Source organism: Tetrahymena thermophila (genome assembly GCF_000189635.1).
Source record: "Tetrahymena thermophila SB210 genomic scaffold scf_8254284, whole genome shotgun sequence".
Classification (NCBI taxonomy): Eukaryota; Ciliophora; class Oligohymenophorea; order Hymenostomatida; family Tetrahymenidae; genus Tetrahymena; species Tetrahymena thermophila.
The window spans coordinates 183,377-206,046 of record NW_002476121.1 but is presented as its reverse complement, the minus strand read 5'-3'; the positions used below and the strand labels follow the sequence as shown (position 1 = coordinate 206,046).

The window sequence follows — 22,670 nt, the reverse complement described above, 5'->3', positions numbered from 1 at the left end:
TGCAAAATTTTATTAAAGATATTATAAAAGCAATTTAACGCAATCAACTTAAACTAATGAAAAATGTGTTTGTAAATTATATTTTTAAATACAGAATAAATTTTATTTTATTAGATAAGAAATTTACAACAAAATTATAATTTTAAGAGCTCAAATAAAAATAAAACTTCAAAAAAGAGGTTTCAAAATAATTTAAAATCATTAAAGTATTTCATCATATAAGATGTTAATAAATTTATATCAGCCAAGTATTTTGATGAATCTGAGCTACCTGCTGTGATATAAGTTTAAATAAGCACTCTTTTTAATGCCTTTAACTAAAACTATATTAAATGAAGATCAACTTTTAAAATTTCTTGGGCATAGACAGAGTCTGCTAAGTGATAGGTACAAATATCTTCAAAAACTGAAGATAAAAGCAGAAAGAAATAATCTAAGTCTTCGTATTTTTTAGATGTTTGATCATCTATTTTATTAATTTTATTATTTTATTAAATCCATTTTTACATCTCAATTTATATGTTATCAATATTGTAAATCAGATAGCTCTATGAGCACTCAAACCCTAAATATCTCTTTATTTTTTAAAATTTTAAATCAAAATCTAACTTAGTTAGTAATGGTAATATTTTTTCTTTGATTAATATTCCCTTAATTAGACTTTCAATTATTGGTATTGTTTCATTATTTATATTTACTTAATTTATTTCAAGGAATCTCTTAAAAGACGTAGCATTTTCTCCCTCTAATATTAACCTTAATAAATCTATCAAAAAGCTCTTCTAACTATTTTAATTTTTTTAGTTATATCCTATTCTGCTCCAATGTTATTCATTCATATTTTGTTATATTTTTGTAGCTAATTCAATAAACGAAACAGATTCACCCAACCCATGCATATCTCCAAAATATTTATATCTTAACTTTTCAAATTCATCAATAATCAGCATCTTAACTCTCCAAGGGATGTCTCTTTCAAATAAAATTTCTCTAAAAATTTAGTATTTAACACTAAAAAAATACTAGCTTGTATACATAGATTTATTAGCTACTCCTCCAAAAGTATTAATATAATCTTTAAAAACTCTTATATTCTCATCTACTGCTACAGAATTCACAGTCAGTAGATTCAATGAAAAATCAATTATTGAGCTTAATTTTGTTTGAAGTTAAAGATTATACGTTTTGTCTAACTTTTTTATGATAGCTTCAACGATATATTCTATCCTCCTTTTACCTCCTAGTTCTTGAAAAAGATTTATTTATTTTTAGCTTAGCTGCATCTGCATATTTCTGAACTTTTAGCTAAATTCTTCAAAAAACTAAAAATTCAAATTATTTTCCAAAAAAAATTGTTGTAAGAAAATAAGAATTTATTCACTCAAACTTAACGATAATTTTATCTAGTTAAAAGACGTTATTTTTACAGATTAGTTATTTATACAATAAGTTACAAGCTTTCCTAATTTATCACAAAATTTTTCAATAGTCATACCTTAATTACAAATAATCATTAGTTCTTAGCAATCAGGGTTTTTTTCTATACATAGCTTGATAAATCTAGGTATAGCTTTTTCAGCTATTTTTTATATTTCCTGCCTCAATAGAATTTATTTCTAAACTTTCCTGTCATCTTAATTATATGCAGCAATTAGCTCCATCGAAGATATTTAGTTAGGTTATTTATTTTTATTTTCTTATTTTAGTAGAGGTGAACTATTATCTAATTCGTTTAACGATTATGGAGTTAAATCTTAATCAACTTATACCTTTTTTAGATTAGAGAAAAAATTTTACTAAATACAATTTGAAAATTGCCCATGTTCTTATGAATTTAATCTTTTCCTGATTTTAAAAATGGGTGAATTGTGGTCTGAATTATTATCATTCTTATTTAAAACTTAAGGACTAAAGTCATTTTAGCTTTTCTATTCTTCTTATTATAAATTTATTTTAAAAGTTTACTACATTGGAAAAATGTTTGAATCCAGCTTCCCTAAAAGATTAATATTTCCAAGTTTTGATTTTCTCTTTTAAGTATAATTATAATTAAATGGCGTTGTTTCATAATCTGATTTATCTAACTAGCTATTTTCGTTTTGTTTTTCCGGGCTCTCTACTTTTTTATTTGATCTAAGCTATGACATTGATTTCCTAATACTTCTATTGGTAGATAACTAGAGTTAAATATAAGATTACTGTTTTTATATCTCATTCTAGTTTAAGTTTTAAGTCAATCCTTATATAACACTAGAAATTCCAATCATCTTATTTTATGGTTAATTAAGTAAAATTGATGAATTTAAAGAATATTTAGCGGTATCTTTAGTATTAGAATTATTTACTCTATCAGTCACCTAATACAACTAAATCTTACTGTGTTTAATATTTTAAAAGTCTTATATAGAAGGGCTTAAGTGTCTTGAGGAATTCTAGCTTCTTTTGATATATCCTTAAAAATTTGATTCGATTAATGAGCTATTTTTATGCCTCTCTCTAATAAATTTGAAACCTAAATCTTATTAGTTATCACACCTTTAATTTTTTTTAGAGAGTGGAGATTTCTACTATTCTTCTGTATTCTAACTTTCAGATTTTAATTTGGGTAAATCTATATCTTACTTTACTAAACTTTTATCTATCTTAACAGGTGAATTATTACCTAAGTTATAAATGCTTCTACAATTACTGTTTTCTTGTTGATAATTTTTAGTATTCTCTGCTTTATATTTTTTATCAATCATTTCAGTTTTGTTATTGCTATGAAATTCTTCCATACTTCCTTTTTTTGAGTAGAACTACTAAGTATGTTCTTATTAAATAGAGCGCATTTACTAAAGAGGAGATTATTACCTTTTCAAACTTTGGATCATTTATTTTTAAGGCGAGCTGTTTTTAAAAGTAAAGTTAATTTTATATAAAATTTTAATAATATATTACTAATAACGTTCATCATTGTTTTAATGTAATGATTTTTAGTTTGAAAAGCTTTTGAATCTCTTTAATTTTTAAATGTCTTTCAAATCTAGTTGAGAGGAACTGCTAATCATTTAGTTTATGTAAGGCCTTTAGTCATATGTATCAATTTAACTATTATTCTATAAGTCTAAATATCTAGATTTTTGTTGAATGGTATTCATATTTATAAATTTTTAGATTTTATCTTTAATTTATAATAATTTATTATTTATTGTGATTTTTAATGATAGTATGTACAATCAGATTTAATTATATGACAAATTACTAAGTAATAGTATTAAATAAACAAGTAGCAATAATATTATTTTTTATTTTTTTAATTATTTATGTTTGCTTTATAATTTATAAAAATACAAATATATTAAGATGTTAAATCTAAAAAAATATTTTATAAAATAAATGAAAACTTTCAATAAAATTAATCCTATGTGTAAAAAAGCAATATTTGTGCAATGATTTTAATACCACAAATTTTTGGACTAAATCTTCAATTTATATCCACACATTTACATCATAAAATCGATTTCAATTTATTTACTGAGTTATCAATTTACTATATATTATATGGTTGTGCAAAATTAAAAGTATAAAAAAATTTTTTGGATTAGAATAATTTGATTTACCAAAAAAACAATCATGGACATCGGGGTAAAGAGCTAATGAATGAGATTCTATAGTATATATGAATATAAAGATAGAAAATTAAATAAAATTAAGTTTAGAAAATAGAATTCATCTTATGATAAGTATTAAATAGATTGTAAAAAATTAAAAATAAATATTAATAAGATTCTATTATTAAAATATCATATAAATACTTTATTTTAGATAATTTCAATAAGAATTTATTCTATACTACTAATAACTGCATTTTTAATGTTGTATTTTTATAATATTCTTTTTAAGTATTTAATCCAGAAATTTAAAGAATCCTCTTTTACGTTATGCTCTGAGAACGCAAAACCCATGTCATAATTTGAAAAGGCACCTTCAGTACATAAAACAGTATGTAGTAGATATTAGAAATATTTAAAATTAGATTTAATGGATTTTATTTATTCATCAGTATACTACTTATTTTAAGCGAATTGCTTATCACTGTAGACTTATAACTCGTTTACTATTTCAATTAAATTATCATAAACGTTATCAAAAATATCTGATAAATTTAGCGAGCGTTTTAATTTTTATAATTTATACTTGATATCTTTACGTTAACATAGAGGTATTATTTTCATTGCATTAATTATATAATTAATTTGATTTTCTAATAGGAAGAAAGTTTCAGTGTTCAAGTTAATGTTTTAGCTAACACATAAGCTTTTTAACTATTAGGTAGAACTATTTTCAACAAAGATGTGTTCACAAAATTAATTAAAAAATAACTAAAAATCTCTTTTTATATTTCCTTAAGAAGAATTATTAAGAATTAAATGTAAGTGATTCTCAGGTATTAAATTTAGAATGTTTTTTACGTGTTCCGAGTAGCTTAGTACTATGTCATTTCCAAAAAAGCATCTAAAAGTACCATATCTCAAGGTCTCAATCTACTCTAATATCTTCATAATAGAGTGACTTGAAACAAACTCTTCTTCAATAAGTGTATTAAAAATATTTATTTTTATATCAAAAAAACTAACTGGATTGAACTTCCACTACCCAGGTAATTCTTTATCTTTAGTTGAAGAGTGATTATTTTTTCTTGCTTTGATCCCAGTCAATTAGTATAATTTAGAAGAAGATAATTTTTCATTTTATTTGTTTTCTGTATTTTCTTTCAACTAGTTAGACATATTTTAATTTTATTGTATCTCAATTTTTATATTTTCTTATTGGGTAGATAAATCATTCTCATTTTCATGTTGAATTGATAATTAATTTACAAAATTAGGAAAAATTATATGCTTATTTATAATTTTATCAATGCCCATTTTATCTCCTTCAAGTAAACAATATGAAACAGATTTAATGTCTGAAAAGTAGCCTATAATTTGCTAGTTATTGTAAAATTTCTATATATTTTTAATGATTTTTTCTATTATATTATTTAAATTCTAAGTACCTTTAATCTCACTTATAAAATCTTTATAGCAAAAATATTTCCTGAAATTATAAGAAACCAATCTTTTTACATACTAAATCCTTTTTTTCAATATATCATTTTATTCAAGTAAAGAAGTTACTCTCTCAACAAAAGTTTAGCAAAACTTTTAAGGGTATTAAAAAGAAAGTTTAGGCCAATTTACACTGTGGTTAATTGATTAAATACTTAGCTGGTTAAAAGAAAACTAATTAGGGGTTTCAATTTCTTTAAAATTAACAAAAGAAGGATTAGAATGATCAATTTGGTGATAAAAAAAATCTTGTTGTAATTCTTCTAAGCAAAGAGAAACAAACTTCACGATAGTATCTGTTTACTGATTATGTGGAATTTCTGCTGCATTTTCAAAAGAATGCTTATGATAATCTTCAGAAAAAAGCTAATCTTTGATTATTTTCAGGCATTAGGTTTTTATAGATTCAAAATCTTTAAAGCTTATTGAAGTTAAAGTTATAGATTAAGACTATTATCCAGGAGATTTAATTTCATTAAAAAATTCATTATTACTGATTTTTAATTATAAATTATCAGCATTTCCTTAATTTTAATTGTAAGTTAAATTAGTGCTTTCTGATAAGTTTGCAATATTAACCAAACTTGGAGATTGCTTATTAGTACTACCTTAATTTACTTAAACTTATTTTTCATTATGTAAAGAATGATCAGAGCTATTTTAATCATTTTTAATGTTTTAATTATCGGACAAATAATTTTCATTTATATTATTACTATTTGATAACTATTAAAAGTGGTATTGAGCATTATTCTAACTTTTTTAATCTGCCTAAAATTAATCAAAAGTGAATTTATCTGAATCTATTTCTAATTTTTCAAGATTTGTCATTTTAGGAGTTCCATACTGCTATTAAAAACTCATTCTATAAAATTAAGAATTTTAGTTTTGCTTATTGAAATTTTATTTGCTATTTTAAGGTGTAGTTGGGTTAGATAATGATACTTTACTACTTTATAAATTTGACTTTCTTCTGTTACTTAAATATTCATCTCCCTATTAAAAGCTCTTTTCATATTTATTAAATATAGCATTGTAAGTATCTTATTTTTATTGACTTTAACTAAAAATAGATTAAAATTTTGAATTATTAGGAGAAGCTCGATTTTCATAATTATTAACACTTCCTTATATAAATTGCTTCTATTCTAGCTATTAATAAATATTATCTTTAATATGTAAACTATATTTGTTAGTGTTATTAGTAGGAGTTGAGTTTGCTGTTTCGCCTTAGTTACTAAAATAAGAAAGAAATGAAGATCTATGGTTTCGATAAGAGATGGATTTATTACTATTTTAAAAACTATTTGAATTATTTTAATTTTAAATATTATAGCCTTTCTAAGTTGCTGATGGTGAGTTAGAATTATTATTTACTAATGAAGGTAGTTAAATATTATTTTAATATCTAGGTTTTGAATCTAAGCTTGAATGCCTTACTTATGTTTATTTTGTTGTCTAATCTGGCTCTACTGCTTTAAAGAATGAATACCTGTTGATTTTTCATAAAATTAAAAAATAACAAATCCATTAAAATAACTTACTGATTAGATTTATTAGACGAAGGTGATACCAAGTTATCCAAGTTTTGCTATGCTGAGCTTTTAATTTCTACAACAGATTTTCTTTTTAAATAATTTTAAGTGCTTTGGTCTTTGCTATGAGTAAAATTATTTTTGAGTGATCTAGATAAATCAAAATCTAAGTTCGTACTTTTTTTAATAATCTAAGTAGTAAATGTGTTTTATAAATTACTCATTTACTACTCCACAATTTATGATATCTTTTTGCTCTAATTAAATTCTCCTGTTGAATAATTTTAACTTAGCTTATTTGGGTTTTAGCCAACTGAAGCTTATTTCTATCTAAAGTCTTTCATTTAATTTCCACTTAATTCATCCTATTAAATTTTAAAAAACTATTGGCCTATTATTTTTGAAGGCGAATCAAAATTTTGTTTTTATTTTCCTTTTAATTCATTGCTAATGTCTATAATATCTTCTTAAATTTAAAGTTTTAATCTATCAGGCTCCTTTTAATAAATGATTTTAGCAGGCATATTTTTATTTTTTTAGCTATAAGGCATATATTTGAATGTTTAAATTTTTGTGTCATGTTAAAAGCCAGGTTCCTCTTTTGAGTCACTTACATTCTAACGCATATCTTCTTATTTCATTTCTGATATTTAATTTTTTAAAGATTAATTGACACAAATATACTTCTTTTTTTTTAAATAAGCTTGAATTTAATAATAAATTTTTTTTAAGTTAAATCAATCAAAATAAAAAGTTGAAAAAATATTATACATACAGATAGTTGCATACTATCCATAAAAAATTAGACAAAATCAAATATATTTAATTTTATTATGTTAATGTTGATATAGAAAGTAAATTGAAATTTAATATTTACTGTTAATTTAAAATATTTTGATCTAAATAAATAACTCATACTTTCATTGCAGTATTTAATGACAAAGATAATATTATAATTGTATAAAAATAGGTGAAAAGATAAACTCAAAGATACAACTTCATTTGATTTATATAATATGTGGGATAAATTATTGATACACTGAATATTATTATTTATTTTTTAATCATATCAATCAATTTTTATAATCTCAAAAAATGAATTTTGATTAAAAATTCTATAATGAGGGAATATTGATTTAGGAACATAAATTATTTAACACACACTGAATAATATCATATTCTTTTTAATGATATCAATCCATTTTTAATTATTTAAAAAATATGTTTTCATATAAAATAAATTTAATAATGAATATATTTTAGGAACTTAAATTACTTAACTAAAAATGTTATAACTAACTACATTAAAATATTAATCATATACAATCATTTTACATTTTAAGTTTATTTTCTTTAATTATTATTAATTATACTGTTATTATAGTTGATAGATAGGTATTATTATTTTAAGAATTCTTTATTGATCAATAATTTAATTTTTTTTATGATAATTTCTTATTATTTTTATTACATTTTTGAATGTAACTCATTTAATATATTTACATTCTTTAGATCCATCTAAATTTTATACTTTTTAAGGATTGAGATACAAATTATTTTTTCACTCTAAATCCATCCAGTCTTCTTCTTCTCCTTCTTATTAGCCTTCCATATCATTTGCATCCTTAGCCTAGTTGAAATCTTATTTATCTAACTCATCCTTAAGTTCTTAAGTAGCAGTAAAAATTTCTTCGTCTTCTTATAAATCTTTTTTAGCTAAGAGAGACTCAGTATATTCAAGAGCTGTATAGTAATTCTAAGTCTTGTAATGGCAATATGCTAACATATAATATGCTTCGTAGTTACTATCGTTAGATAATACAAGTGTTTCTAAAATTGGAATAGGAAGAGAAAATTCACTGACTTCAACACATAATTTAGCAGCGTTTAGCTTAAAACTGTCATCATAACTATCATCGTCTTCTTTCATATTAGCTAAACCATCTATAACTATTTTTATTGATTTTTTTGCTTCTTCTTCATTTTCTTTATTGAGATAATAATTAGTTTATTAAAGGTGAGCATCAAGTGCAGTAGGATCTGCTTCCATAGCTTTTTAGATGCATTCAACAACTTTAGGCTCACTTTCTGCTAAATGAAGGAAATCAGTTTAAAAGACTTCAGCAAGCCCAGAAAATGCTTCACTCAAATCTCTTTTAACATCCTTGTTTTCATGATTTAGAGTTCCATTCATTACACCTTCTTGTATGAGCTTAATACCTTACTCATATAACTTAATACTTTCTTCGCCATCCATTAACTCAGCTAATTACAAATATTTCTTATAATCACCTCCATGAGCTCCAGTTTAATTAAATCTACGCTCAATAGCCTTTTTCAAAACTTCAATTGATTGCTCGAATTTGCCTTAAGTCTTCAAGCACTCAGCATACTAAGAAACAGCTTCTTCTTACTCAGGATCTTTTTAAATACATAGCTAATAGTAGTATTCTGCATCTGCATAATTAACTTTAACAAAATTTTCTTCAGCTAGCTCAAATAACTTTTATGGAGGGAAGCTCTCAACATCAAAAAACTATACACCTTTAGACTCTTCCATTTCTATTTTTAATCTGTCTGATTTATTTAAATTAGTAGCTATAAAATTATATCGATAATTGTATTTTCTTTATTAAAGAATAAGGAGTTATTGAAAATTTTCTGATAATGTTTAAATATATATTCTATTGAGTGACAAAATTTTAGATATAAATTAATTTTTTAATGATTGATCAAAATATCTTCTTCTTTTTGAATTACTTCTATTCCACTTATTGGTTTGAATTTTTGTGCTTATATTTTATTCTTTTTAGATTTTGATTAAATTTACCTTTTTGTTTCTACTTTTTGATATATGTTCCTTTTTACCATATTCTATTTTCAATATGTTATTTATAATATCCTATAATTCTTTATAATAATAACAATCAATCTCTACTTTTTTAAACTGATAATAAATACTAAAATAAATTTACATTTAACAATTTTATTAAAAAATTTATAAGATTCTCTTTTAAAGTTTTAATTTAAAAAAAAGAAATCATTTTTACTTATTTCATTTATTTAGTTCATATTATTTAATTCAATTAATCTACAATTAATTTAAATTTCATACTATTAAAGCTATAAAAAAAAATTAAAATTCAAAGTAAATAAAGAAGATTCGATTTATCAATTAGATAGATGAGTGATTTTAGAAAATCTTTTAAAAGATACACACATATAACTCGTACTTAAAATTAGAACTTAAAAATAAGTGTTTATCCTTTTTAATTTTCAACTTCTTATCAATCTTTTAGGCAACTCAAAGCATGTATTAACAAAATTATAGAATTGCATTTGAAAGATAGATAGGTAAATAATTAGATCAGTCAGAGAAATAGAAGTAATCGTAACAGTTGTTATCGTACATTCTCATGGTGATGCAACCAGCTAAAATAAAAAAAATTATTTAATATTTTAATTAAAAATAGTTTTTTATATATTTCAAAGATATTTATATTTGAGTTTCATTTAAATTATTTAATATTTCAGAATTAATCTTTAAAGATATCTGAAATTTTAACCTCAAATTATATTTTAAGTCATAATCATTTTTGACATTTAAAATAATTTATGAAAAATTTAATGACAATAATTTAAAACTAAATATAAAATGCCTTTTATATTAAATAAATCTCTTACATGTGTAGGAAATTAAGACAGGGAACCAGAAAGTTCTAATATTTCTTCTGTACCAGACTTGCTTGAAGAATCTTTCAAGAACGTAGGTTCTGAAACCACCGAGCATAAAGTGGAAGTTAATGAATTAGTTAGAAGGAGATCTAGAGTGTTAAATGAAACCCTAATTGTTTTATCAAAAATAATTTTACCATTAAGCTTAATTGCTAAATTTAATTTTGTAATTATTTTTTATTCGTATGCTACTTTGCAACAATATTTTATTTAAATAATTATTTACTCTTTCGTAAGACATCTTATCGTGATAATATCTGACGGAACTATTGACAGATCCATAGATTAAGTTACCTTGCTTATCAGCAATATGTCTGAGACCTAAATTCAATTTAAAAATAACTTTAATATCAGAAATTCAATCAAATCTATATTATTTATTTATGCATCCTTAAAAAGTTGGATACACAAAATATTTTTAATTAATATAATATTGAAATAATTACCTCCTCTGAAAACTCTCATTTCATCGGAATGGAAATCCCTATGATATTTTAGAAAAAAAACAACATTAACAAAAGAAAAATATTCAGTTTTTGTATTCTTTTTGTTTGAGAAAGTCTTTCTTATATTTGCCATTTATTAATTTTCTAAAAATATTTTGAAATTAATTCTGCAATAATTATGAATTAATCATCAAATTATCATTAAGAAATAAGCTATGGATAGTATGTTGCTTAAAATATTTGCACTAATTTTGAATTATTTTTTACTTGACGTGAGTAAGACCAGCACCTTTTCATATTTTTATAAAATAATTTTACTTATTTGAAACTTAATTTCAATTTTTAAAAACTAAATTTTAATGTAATAATTGTATACCAGTGACGTTCATTTCTAATCCTTTTTTGCGTATCTAAATTTTCTTTTTCTTAGCTCTTTTATTTTTATTTTTTTATTATTTTCTTCTTTTCCTTTATTTCAAGATTTCTTTAAAAATCTCTCTCTTTCTTTTTTTCTTTTTCTTCATTCTTTATTAAAACAAGAAATATATATGAATGAATCCCTTCAAAATGTAAAGATTTCTTTTCATTTATTTATAATTGAATTTTTAATTAATTGAGTTCAAAGAAATTAAATATTTTAAAGTATAGTTGACATTTATAACACTAAGCTTTTGCACTTAAATAAACAAATATAAATATGGGATGGGCTTTATATTTTTTGAGCACAGATATATTTTAGTTAAAATAAATGAAATATTTTAGATTTCTTAAAATTAATTTTTATAAAAATAATTATTATTTAAATATATTTTACACAGCTGTTTTCATATTAAATTATTTTAAATTGTTGAGTAATTCAAAAACATTTATTTGTTCATTTTGATAGTTTTATAAGATATTTATTGAATGATCAAAAATTAACAAAATTTTTAATTTTACTTTCTTAAGTATAATTTATAATTTGATTGATTAATATAGTTGTTTAATTTGACTAAATGAATTAAAGTAATATCAGCAATAATTAGAGAAGAATAACATTTAGTTCTCACTTACCATAAGTTAAAAACGATGCAAATCTAAGCGAGTATGTTAGAACGAATTAAAATAGTTTTTATTATCTCTATTTTCTATAACTTCAAAAGACCTGAGGAAAAATTTACAGAATTAGAAGAAAAGTTTATTTAAGTCATAAGTAATAATTGAATTCAACAACATTATATCTTTAATTTTATTTCGAGTTAAATGTCAAAAAAATACTATATAAATAGAGGAAAAATTCGCAAAGATGAAAAAAGAAAAAAAAGAACAAAAGGATTTAATGATATAGGGAAGATTTTAAATATTTTTAAAAAGTAAAGACTTTTTAAGGTTGATAGTTTCAATATATGACTACTGTACTGTAAAAAAAATTAATATCATAAAATGGAATTGAAATTAATTTAAGATTTTCTTATTGATAGGATTTGAATAAAATAGAAAAAAAACATAGTATTTTAGAGGAGGAAGCAAAAGATAGGTATTAATTTATTTTGACATGTATCACTCTAATTTAGATTTTCAACAAAATCTTCTAAAAAATTAAAGGATTAACGCTCCACCTTAACTGTTAGCTTCAGAAATATAAAGAATTACAGCAAAAGCAAAAGAATGTGTAAAAATATTGATTGTCTAAATTATTTTTACTTTAACTAATATTTTAAATTTATATTTAAGAGCATAGCATACAGTCTTGTCATACTTCATTGGGGAAATCTTAGGGATCGCAATAAAGATTAAAATTTTTTTGATAGTATGATATATATTCTAGAGAGAATTATGGAAGAGTTTTTTGATAGACATGATTATAAGAAAGTTAAAGAAGGTAATTAATGAGATTTATAATAAAATTGATAGCATTAATTTAAGTTTTTTTATATTTTTAAATTAGAAATTAATAGATTATTTAGGACGAATACTTTTAACATGCAAAAAAGAAGACATATTGTAGATGAATATATTAAAAAATTTCCTTAAATGAATGATGCAGGAGATCTAAAAAAAGAAAACCCTGAAAAAATAATATAAAAGGTTGAATAAAGATTTAATGTTCCAAAGTAAGAAAATTACATTTATTGAAAAGTCCAACCATTTTTAAAGTTTAAATATAAAGTTATAAATGAATGCTGAAAAGTCAGAAATCAAGCCAATGTTTATTAAAAATACTCCTTGTGGTTCATATAATGCTAGATCACCATTAGTAGCTCTACTGTATCCATCAACAAAAGAAAAAATGCATATATATGATAAGTAAAATTTTAATAATTTTAATATTAAAATCCAAAAACAACTCTTTATAATCCAGAGATAGAAAGAAGAGATAAAGTTCAATAGGAGGTAGTAGAATTTTAAATGAGAATGAGGTTTCTTTCATGATAAGACATGACAGATATAAATAATAAAATTTATAAAAAGCTTAAAGGGGAAACTCGTTGTTATCAATGTCATTTTTATGAAATATTATAATTTTTTGAGATTTTTTTCTGCGAAATAATTGATTGATAAACTATTTAATAATCTTAACCTAAATTATTTACTAAATGTCTTTATATTTTACATAACTTAATGTATATTTTTATTTATTTCAAAATCATTATGATTGATTCAAAAAAAAATATTATCAAAATATTAATCAATATCTAAAATTAATTTTTGTATTTTAAATTTTTACTTTTTTTTTCTTATAAAAAAAATAATTAAATAATTAATTTTTAATGTTAAAATTGTTTTATGATCATTCAATTTTAAAAATATCTCTTTCTTAGAGATAATCGTTTAAATTAATTGATAAATAACAATTATTTATTTTTACAAGATAAAAATACAAATTTTATTTTTAACTTACACACTATTATACTGTAATAAAAAATTAAAAAATAACATCAAAACAGTAAGCTTTTATAACTAAATTTAGCTAGACATACAATATTGTAGGCATAGCAGTAATATGCTTTTTTATTTTGAGTTTTTAATTTTTTCATAGCTTAAAGTATTTATGTGGTTTATTTTTAAAAAATTCTGTGCATAAATTAAGAACCCTAATATTGTTGGATTTCCTTCTTTATTTTGGAAAGTTATTCATGGTTCTTAATGTTTTATATAATCTTTATTATCATTTAACTCAATATCGGTTCTTGAATTGCGATATATTTTATCAGGAGATTTCATTTCTGATTAATTATGAATTTTTTATTATGATATTTCATGAGCTGATAATCCAGACTAAGTAGGCTGTGTTGCTGAAGGGAACATTTATTTAGGATCCCTTTTCCTCTTTTAACATGTTCCGAGTTTCGATTTTAACACATTATAAGAATATACAAATACTTTAAAATATCCATATTTTTCAGCTTCTTCCCATTCATCATTATATTTTAAAATTTTTTATTGAGAACTCTATTATTATATTTATTTTCTTTTTTCAGGTGTATCTTGATAACTTGAATCGTCAGAATCAATAGCAAAATTGTTTTAAGTTTTCTTTTTTTTTGATTTTACTGAACCTCTTTCTGTATCTATCTGTTAAAGTAATTATTTTTTAAAAAATAATTACTATAATATTGTTAAATTAATAGAATTACTTAAGAATTTGTGCAATTAATATCTATATAACAACTATCTTTTAATAGATCCTAAGCTATTGAATCTTATTACTTATTGCTATCATTATTTTACATTTAGGATTACTTATTTTATATTTAAGCTTCTAGTTAGTTTACATTTTACTTTTATATTTAAGTTTGGCACTCACTTTTGCATTCCAGCAAATATTTCCTAATATATATTAAAATAGTTTTAAAGACAGAGCTAAATCCAAACAAAAAGAAGACTTAATTCAATATTTTACATTGCTTCTTCATATTGTTTCGCCTTATAGTATATACTGCTTACTAAATAAAGAATTTCGACATTCTTAGGATGCTTTTATACAATCTAATAGATAAACAATTAAAATGATAGAAATATTTAAAAAAAATAATATTCTAATTACAATTTAAGTCAATTCAAGACATAGCTGTATGTTTTGTTTATAATTATTTTTTAATAAGAACTCTAAGCTTTGAATTATTATTATTTATTAAATGCTTTACTTTTCCTAAAATAAAAAAATAATTTATTGTAAATAATTAAGAAAAAAATAAAAAATTTGGATTTCTAATATATAAATAATATTAAATGTACCTCTTCATTAAATCTATAGAATTACTTTTAGATTTTTTTAAATAATATGTAAACTCTTTGATTAAGATCTTAATAACTTGTAGTATTTTTAATCCTATTAAGCTTCAACAATTCCTAGTTTGCCCACTCAAAAATATCCTCCCATTCTAAATCTTGAAAAGCAATATAAATTTAATCATGCTCTTAGTATTGGTTATCGCTTTAAAAATACCTAGTTTATTTAAACCAAATAATAATGGTAAATTTTTTAGATTATGTTAGATGGATTGTTGTTTTTGAGAAATTTCAGTAATGATATATGCCAAAATTAAATTAAACTATTTCTACTTATCTAAAAGCTCATTGATGCTATCAAGAAACTGCTCCTAACTATTCATAAATATTTGTTAGCTTTTAAGTATATCAACCTTTAATTATTCTATGCTACTGTATGAAATTTTTATTGATATTGCTGATACCTATCTATTTTTAAAGTTAAAAGTAACAATTTATTTTTTAGATACTGAGAGTGTATCAATAATTAAATATTATTATTTAGAAAATATAGATTATGTTTTATACAAATTATAAGTTTTTTAGTATACTAAAACATAATTAATTGAATATTTAATAATTGCTGACTAAAATAAAAAATCGTTATATAACAAAATATTAGCAAGCACAAACTAAACATATAAAATTTATAGTGATTCAACGAATAATATTTATTCTTATTTTAAAAGATAGAATATAATTCTATATTTTTATTTTAGAAAACTTTTTACTTTTTAAAATTATTTGATTATATTTTAAATGCATGTTAATTAAAGACTAAAGTTATTTCATATAGATAATGCTTGCGTTATCAAAATGTTTCAGATTATTTTTAATTTATTTGCTAAAATTTTTAGCCAAAAGTTTTATTTTGAAAAATTTAATCAAAATTATTTTAAATTTTACCTTAGTTTATTTGAAAATTAAATTATTTTTTAACTGAAAAATAATAGACATAAAATTGAAATTATGTAATATTTTAAAATAGTTTGGTTATTTGATAAAAATTATATAATATATCATGATTAATACTAAAAATAAATTATTTTATTATTTATTATATTCAGCTTCAACAAAAAACAACCATTTTATTTCAAATTATATTTATTTGTTAATATTATTAAAAGTTACATTTAAAGAATATCTAAAAATAAAAAAGATAAATTAACACTCAAGCGAAACACCAATTTAAATTTGTTCAGTTCTAAAATTAAAAATCTTAGTATATTTTTTTTAACTTTTGAACACTTTCTTTACTCTTAAATATTTTTATTTGAAATAATGAAAATATTAAATAGATTTTTTTGCTTGCTTGTTTGATTGTTTTTTTTGTGTGAATATGTATGCATTCATATTTGAATGTAGAAGCACATATATTTTAAATTGAAATGATGAGAAACGATTTTTATAAATTTAGAAGTGGATTTAAATAATATATAAGCAGAATAAAATACTTAAATATATTAAAATTATTACAAATAGCTATAAGTATTATTTCAGCAATATTTAAAAAAGATATTGATTTATATAATATGAAAATTAGGTTGATCACAATCTTCTACCTCTACGACCACCTTCTCTTCTGGTAGAATCGGTAGGGATGGGGGTAACATCTTCGATTCTGCCAATTTTCATACCAGAACGGGCCAAAGCTCTTAAAGCAGATTGGGCACCGGGACCAGGTTGCTTGGTTTCAACACCACCCTTAGCTCTTAACTTAATGTGTAAAGCGTTGATCTTTAATTCCTTGCATCTGTTAACGACATCGATAGCAGCTTGCATAGCTATTTTATAAATAAAATATTAATTAATTACAGATAAAACTTTGGTTACAATAAAATTATCATCTCATCCATTAAATATATTATCAAGCTGTTATAAAATTTGAAGCCATAATTTATAATAATTGAATTAGGCTTTAAAATAACTTACAAAAAAATAGTTGAGTAAGTAGAAGTTTTTATTTTGATCTATAATATTTTTGCATTTTTCTCATTTTATTGTATCAAGTATTGTTACAGCACCTTTCATGCTCTGAGTATTTATTATATTTTCCTTATTATTTATTGCTTTTAAATTTAATTTAAACAAACTACTTTATAGGCTCTATTATGAAGTAAAACTTATCTTCATTCTTGAATCTTGTAATTGAAATATTTACTTATAATACTAAATAATCTATTTATGTATATTTTCTCTAATTCATATTTATTTGCTAGAACAATATTTAACCTAAATCTAATTTAAAGCTAGGACTTTTATCATGTTACTGATAATTCCAATTTACAAAAGCATTTTGCTTATTAATAAAATTTGCTTGCAAAGTTATACCAATCTTTAGGATTTATATATTTATAACATATTTGCTTAATAATTGATATTATTATTTAATGGAGGATAGTCTATAGTTTGATTTATGTTTTTGCTATAAAAAGCGAATAATTACCAGCGTAAGGAGAGGATTCTTCTCTGTCAGCCTTGACCTTCATACCACCAGTAACTCTAACGAGGGTTTCTCTGCCGGAAAGATCGGTAACGTGGATGAAAGTATCGTTCCAGGTAGCCATGATGTGGCAAACACCGAAAACGTTTTCGTTAGCACCAACGTTGGGGGGACCATAGGAGATAACTTCCTTTTGAACGGGGGCAGTCTTCTTGGGAGCCTAAGATTTTAAATTAAAATATTTTAGTAAGCTTGAAAGTATAAAATTTTGCTTTAAAATATTATTATCTCATCTTTATTTTAGATCCTTATAAGCTAAATTAACATCATTCGTAGCAATCAAAGCTCAATATAAACTAAGATTTGCATAATAGATTCAACCAAATCAACAAGTTAAATTCATCCAAATTATTTATTTTATTTTTGTAATATTTCATTATTATTTATACTGGATATATCCTATTCTTTTGCTGTTTTGGTCACAATTCCCATTATCGTTCATCTTACTTTACTTTCGATGAAAATTTAGTTAGAGCTTCCTACAATTAAAATCATCATGATAAACTAACTAGGAAAAAAAAAATTGCGTAGCATGAAGATAATTATATGAAGTGGTTTTTTTTTGAAAAATGAAAAAATGATTCTTGATTTGCTTTGGATGAAGCCGTAATTGAGCTATAAGAACCTTCAATAAGATTAGATTATGTTAAGGTAAATGTTATAAGTTTAAAATTACCATTTTTCTTTATTCTTCTTTATATTGTTGTATATATGTAATTTATTAGTCTTTTTTACCTTTTTTTAATTATCTTTTAATATCTTTGACTCGCCTTTGATATTTAGTCCTCAGCAATTTTCACCCAACCCAAATAAATTAACCATTCTGTCTTTTAATGTTAATATGCTTTTTCTTTCGCATTTTTCCCCTAGTTCCATTTAATTTTAATTATGTATGCCTTTTTTTTCTATCATTTTTAACAAATTATTTCTTCTTCTCTCTTTCATTATTCATCATTTAATAGATTTACGCTTTCATTTATTTTGAATTAATAATAATTTATTGATTATCAGGAAAAAACTTAGAAAATAATTAGAATTTTATTTATTTATTTATTATCTAAAAATCATTGAATTATTTCTATTCGAATATTTCTAAATTTAATTATATTTTAAAAATTATAAAATTAATTTCCAAATTTAAAATTATATTTAAAAAATTAATATTATTTTTTACTTAAACATTTAATTTTTTGTTCTTTAATCATCTAAAACAGAATCATAAAAATAAATATATGTATTAAAGTTGAACTTAATTATTTTAAATCTGAAAAAGTAAATATTTTGTTATTTAAGATTTTAACACAAAAAATAAATTATTTCTTTATCTAATTGATTATTTCATTTACTCTTAAATTAATTAAAAGCTTATTTTCAAAAAACCATTTAAAAACCAATAAATTTATTTTTTTTAATTAAATCTTAATTTTTTCTTTTTTTTGACTTTGAAAAAATTAATTTCTTTATCAAGTAATAATTATTTTTTTTAATTAAAAAAAATAAATTTGTAATTCAATTATTTTTTATAAATTAAATATGATTTAAAATATAAATGGTTTATTACTCAAAACAGTAGTTTATTTTTAAATCATTATTAGAATTCAAATTGTTATTAGATTTAATTGTTTTATTAAAATGTTTGCAAAATATGAATTTACTTGGTTTGCTATGAATAAAATTTATTTTAAAAATTATTAAAGCTTTATAAGTTTTGCTTTTCATTAAATATGTAAATAAAAATTTTTGTAAAAAATCTATTAAAAACATTTTGTGGTTGGGTTTTAGGAAAGTGTAAATATTAGTTATACGATTTATCAATAGCAGTGAATGAAATCAAAATTATAAAAATTGAAAAAAGCGGATTATAATTAGTGAATTGGTAAAAATAATAGTTAATATGATTTATCTAATCTTCCTTTACTTTAATCCTAAGATTTATAGCCAAGAATAATTAAATGATCTAAATCATTAATAATCGTTCATTTTATTAGATTATTAAACTTTTTTATCAAACACTAACTAAATAAGAATATTTAATTTGTATCAATCACCAACTAAAGGTTTAGTTAGTTATAAGCAATTAATAAAAATAAATACCTATTTTTAATAATTTATAACAGAATAATATTAAAGGATAGATAGATAATTTTTTAGTAGATACAAGCCTAAACAAAATAGAATAATCTAAAATAGAATATTGCGCTTCATTCTAACATAATTTGATATATAGAAGGTTTTTACTTTTTAGCAAAATAATACAATATCTGTATTCACAGAAGAAAAGATTAATAAAAACCTATATTTCTTAAATTACATCTTGCATTTGATTGATAAAATTATAATACTAAGTATAACTCCAAAAACATGAAAAGCTAAGCAATTTATAGCTCACATAAATAATCTCCGATTAGTAAAATTCTAATTAATTGAAAAAAAAGCACTATATTTATTTGAATACCTATTAAACAATCCATAATTAATGTTTTTATAAAAGGAATGAGTTCTCAAAATTAGCATGAAAATGTAGGACCTAGAAATAATGTAGTAAATTAAGGAATAAATGGCAATAAAACATTCTATCAATAAAATCTGCTAAGAAATAGCAGTGCAACATAAAATATAATTGAAAATACTACTAATTACAGCTTTTCAAAATTAAATACAAGAAATATCAGTCCAAACCCAGCATCTGAAAATTAGGCTATGAGATCAAAAGTAAATTTATTTTTATTAGAGAATATATAAAAATAATAATAGAATTTCTAATGATAAAAGTTAAAGTTATAAATATAATTAAAAGTAAAGTTTTGGATCTGATATAAAACTCCAATAAATTTAGTTTAACTATGCCTCTCCTAGTTAAGATCAACTTAAAGAAGTACTTCATAATAATTAATTTATTTAATTCTCAACTAAATCTTGCTTGAATTTTAATATTATATTTTATATCTAATTTTCAGGCAAAAGAAAAAGAATCTAGGGCTAAATCAGCAGGAAGAAATAACATTCGTGCTCGTTATATTAGTCAAAGTAATATAAATATTTTTCTTTATTTTTATATCATAAAAACAATAATTTTACTAATTTAAGTGTGAATAACATTAAAAACAATTATGAAAAATAAAAAATTTTTAATTAAAGATACTTAAAAAATATTTCAATAATCAGCAACTTTAATAACATATTAGTACTATTCAAGCTCCTAGTATTAATAGGCAAAATGTTTACTTCTCAATTATTAAAAATTTAGAATATCTTTATAAAAAGAAATTACTGTAATAAGAATATAAAGAAATACAAAAAAAATAATTATATTGTAGATTTTCAAATTATTAAAAATTAAAGAGCTGTATAAGCAAAATATTATGATTCAATTTCAAGGCACATATCTTTATTAATTAAAAAAGAAACAAAATTCAAATAAACATTTTAAATTTAAAATATCTTAAAACTATCAAAACGATTTATCATTTTACATACATTTATTATTTATGTTCAGAATTTGTTTTATATGAACCATTTAAATACTTAAAATACTAAATATTATGTATGCATCAATAATATATAAAATTGACTTAAATTTTATTTCATGAATAGATTAGAGATAAAACGGTGTAGGAAATATAAATACAAATATAATGAATACATAAATGCTTATGAATTAGTTATAATCATCTACTAAAAATGTGAATGAGGATGAATCAAACAATATGAAAAAATCTCAGCAATACAGGATAAAATAAGGTGTAAATTCTTCGACTAAAAATATGATAGATATTTTGGGAAGGACTTAAATGCCTCAACAAGCAAGCACAAAAAATAATATTAATTTATCTGAAATAGATGAAGCAAACCATACTCAAAGTGGAATATTTCTAAAAAAATCTAGAAATAATAGTAATGGAGGAAGTAACTTACCATTTAGAGGGAAAATAAATGCTTCTTAAGGTAGTGGAGGAAGTGGAGCTATTTTAGAAAATATATAGAGATCATCTCAAAGCTAACACTACAACCTTAATGGAAGTCTACATGGTAATAATTAATCCCTATCAGGAATAGCTTCAGGGAATATATCAAATAATATAAGCTATGTAGCAAATATGAACCAATCTTCAAAAAATGCTGAAAATTAGAGTTTTGTAGATATGAATATTGATAATATAAATTTAAATAATTTAACTGAGTCTTAGATAAGATAGACTCGAATCAACAATTTAAAAAATTATATATAAAATAGTTACAGTAGTAACACTAATGATAGTAGTAATCACAATCCAAGTTAATAAAATAATAGCGGAGAAATAAAGAAAACATCTACTGGAACAAAAAGCCCAAATAATTAGGTAAATAATACAAACTAAGGTTAACGGTCTTCTTCCTAAAAAAATCCATAAATAAATAAAAACTAAACTAATTATGGAGGATATTTTTAAAATAGCTAATAACAAGAAAAAGTACAACCTTTAAAAGCCTTACACAATTTTACAGATTCTGATGTTTAGCTTTCCTCTTAAAAAAATACCTAAGAACTTTCATCTGGGAGAGCTTAAAACGATAAAGATATAACTTCCTCTACTACTTAAGGCTAAAAGAAAACCAATAGCATGACTAAATAAGATTCTAATTTAGATGAGTAATAATTAGGTATTAATGATTACCTGAAAAATATCAATAGTAGCTTAAACTATTTAAAAAATATTGGTCAAACATACTCAACTAACACTAGTTCGCTATTTACTCAAAATATTTCAGAAAAAGATGCAAATATAGAAGAAATGCACTTTTATGCAGTTGAGTTTTAATAAAATTGTAAAAAATGGCTTTCTCATATTGAAGACTAAAAAATTTGATCATTCAAATAATGACAACATTAATTTAACTTTTAAAAAATATATTCAATCTGAATCTTAAACTTTATCTAATCACTAAAGTACATAATTGGCAAATAATGACTTAGTTATTCGAGCAAATTATTAAATTTTAATTTCTGTAAAGTTGTAAAATCTGATGAAATATTACTATCAATATTTGGATTTAATTTTTTTTAGTAATAAAACTTGAATATTGTTGCAAAAATGCTTATGACTTAGTTATTTAAACAAATTATTAA

The 22,670-nt window shown here is 22.0% G+C and overlaps 8 protein-coding genes across 8 annotated transcripts; 2 read left to right on the top strand and 6 right to left on the bottom strand. All coding sequences in view use genetic code 6, as the record gives it.

Annotated features, from left to right (window-relative positions):
• Window positions 1-182: 182 nt before the first annotated feature.
• Window positions 183-3,140, bottom strand: TTHERM_00765360 (hypothetical protein; the record flags this gene model as incomplete). The annotated part of the gene is made up of 2 exons (XM_001025395.1): window positions 183-2,889; window positions 2,941-3,140. 2 exons carry the CDS (start codon window positions 3,138-3,140, stop codon window positions 183-185), a joined length of 2,907 nt encoding a protein of 968 aa, XP_001025395.1.
• A 645-nt stretch (window positions 3,141-3,785) lies between these two features.
• Window positions 3,786-7,356, bottom strand: TTHERM_00765350 (hypothetical protein; the record flags this gene model as incomplete). The annotated part of the gene is made up of 2 exons (XM_001025394.2): window positions 6,638-7,356; window positions 3,786-6,585 (listed from the first exon to the last, which is right to left on the bottom strand). The coding sequence occupies exons 1-2, from the start codon at window positions 7,267-7,269 to the stop codon at window positions 3,786-3,788; spliced, it is 3,432 nt and encodes a 1,143-aa protein (XP_001025394.2). The 5' UTR covers window positions 7,270-7,356.
• An 833-nt stretch (window positions 7,357-8,189) lies between these two features.
• TTHERM_000765349 (tetratricopeptide repeat protein) lies at window positions 8,190-9,188 on the bottom strand (the record flags this gene model as incomplete). The annotated part of the gene is made up of 1 exon (XM_012800405.1): window positions 8,190-9,188. The coding sequence occupies one exon, from the start codon at window positions 9,186-9,188 to the stop codon at window positions 8,190-8,192; it is 999 nt and encodes a 332-aa protein (XP_012655859.1).
• Window positions 9,189-9,995: 807 nt separating this feature from the next.
• On the bottom strand, window positions 9,996-11,198 carry TTHERM_00765330 (transmembrane protein, putative; the record flags this gene model as incomplete). The annotated part of the gene is made up of 6 exons (XM_001025392.3): window positions 9,996-10,060; window positions 10,313-10,472; window positions 10,590-10,684; window positions 10,810-10,847; window positions 11,077-11,098; window positions 11,186-11,198. 6 exons carry the CDS (start codon window positions 11,196-11,198, stop codon window positions 9,996-9,998), a joined length of 393 nt encoding a protein of 130 aa, XP_001025392.2.
• A 606-nt stretch (window positions 11,199-11,804) lies between these two features.
• TTHERM_00765320 (hypothetical protein) lies at window positions 11,805-13,301 on the top strand (the record flags this gene model as incomplete). Its single annotated transcript, XM_001025391.2, has 9 exons — window positions 11,805-11,893; window positions 11,952-12,001; window positions 12,078-12,208; window positions 12,270-12,325; window positions 12,394-12,460; window positions 12,523-12,670; window positions 12,737-12,902; window positions 12,946-13,095; window positions 13,151-13,301. 9 exons carry the CDS (start codon window positions 11,805-11,807, stop codon window positions 13,299-13,301), a joined length of 1,008 nt encoding a protein of 335 aa, XP_001025391.2.
• Window positions 13,302-13,923: 622 nt separating this feature from the next.
• On the bottom strand, window positions 13,924-15,539 carry TTHERM_00765310 (hypothetical protein; the record flags this gene model as incomplete). The annotated part of the gene is made up of 6 exons (XM_001025390.3): window positions 15,355-15,539; window positions 15,028-15,238; window positions 14,837-14,941; window positions 14,693-14,778; window positions 14,427-14,619; window positions 13,924-14,364 (listed from the first exon to the last, which is right to left on the bottom strand). The coding sequence occupies exons 1-6, from the start codon at window positions 15,402-15,404 to the stop codon at window positions 13,924-13,926; spliced, it is 1,086 nt and encodes a 361-aa protein (XP_001025390.2). The 5' UTR covers window positions 15,405-15,539.
• A 1,069-nt stretch (window positions 15,540-16,608) lies between these two features.
• On the bottom strand, window positions 16,609-18,242 carry TTHERM_00765300 (40S ribosomal protein S14; the record flags this gene model as incomplete). Its single annotated transcript, XM_001025389.3, has 3 exons — window positions 16,609-16,844; window positions 17,507-17,723; window positions 18,240-18,242. The coding sequence occupies 3 exons, from the start codon at window positions 18,240-18,242 to the stop codon at window positions 16,609-16,611; spliced, it is 456 nt and encodes a 151-aa protein (XP_001025389.2).
• Window positions 18,243-19,924: 1,682 nt separating this feature from the next.
• On the top strand, window positions 19,925-22,410 carry TTHERM_00765290 (hypothetical protein; the record flags this gene model as incomplete). The annotated part of the gene is made up of 5 exons (XM_001025388.1): window positions 19,925-19,970; window positions 20,055-20,275; window positions 20,361-20,438; window positions 20,521-20,590; window positions 21,158-22,410. 5 exons carry the CDS (start codon window positions 19,925-19,927, stop codon window positions 22,408-22,410), a joined length of 1,668 nt encoding a protein of 555 aa, XP_001025388.1.
• Between the last annotated feature and the right edge of the window lie 260 nt (window positions 22,411-22,670).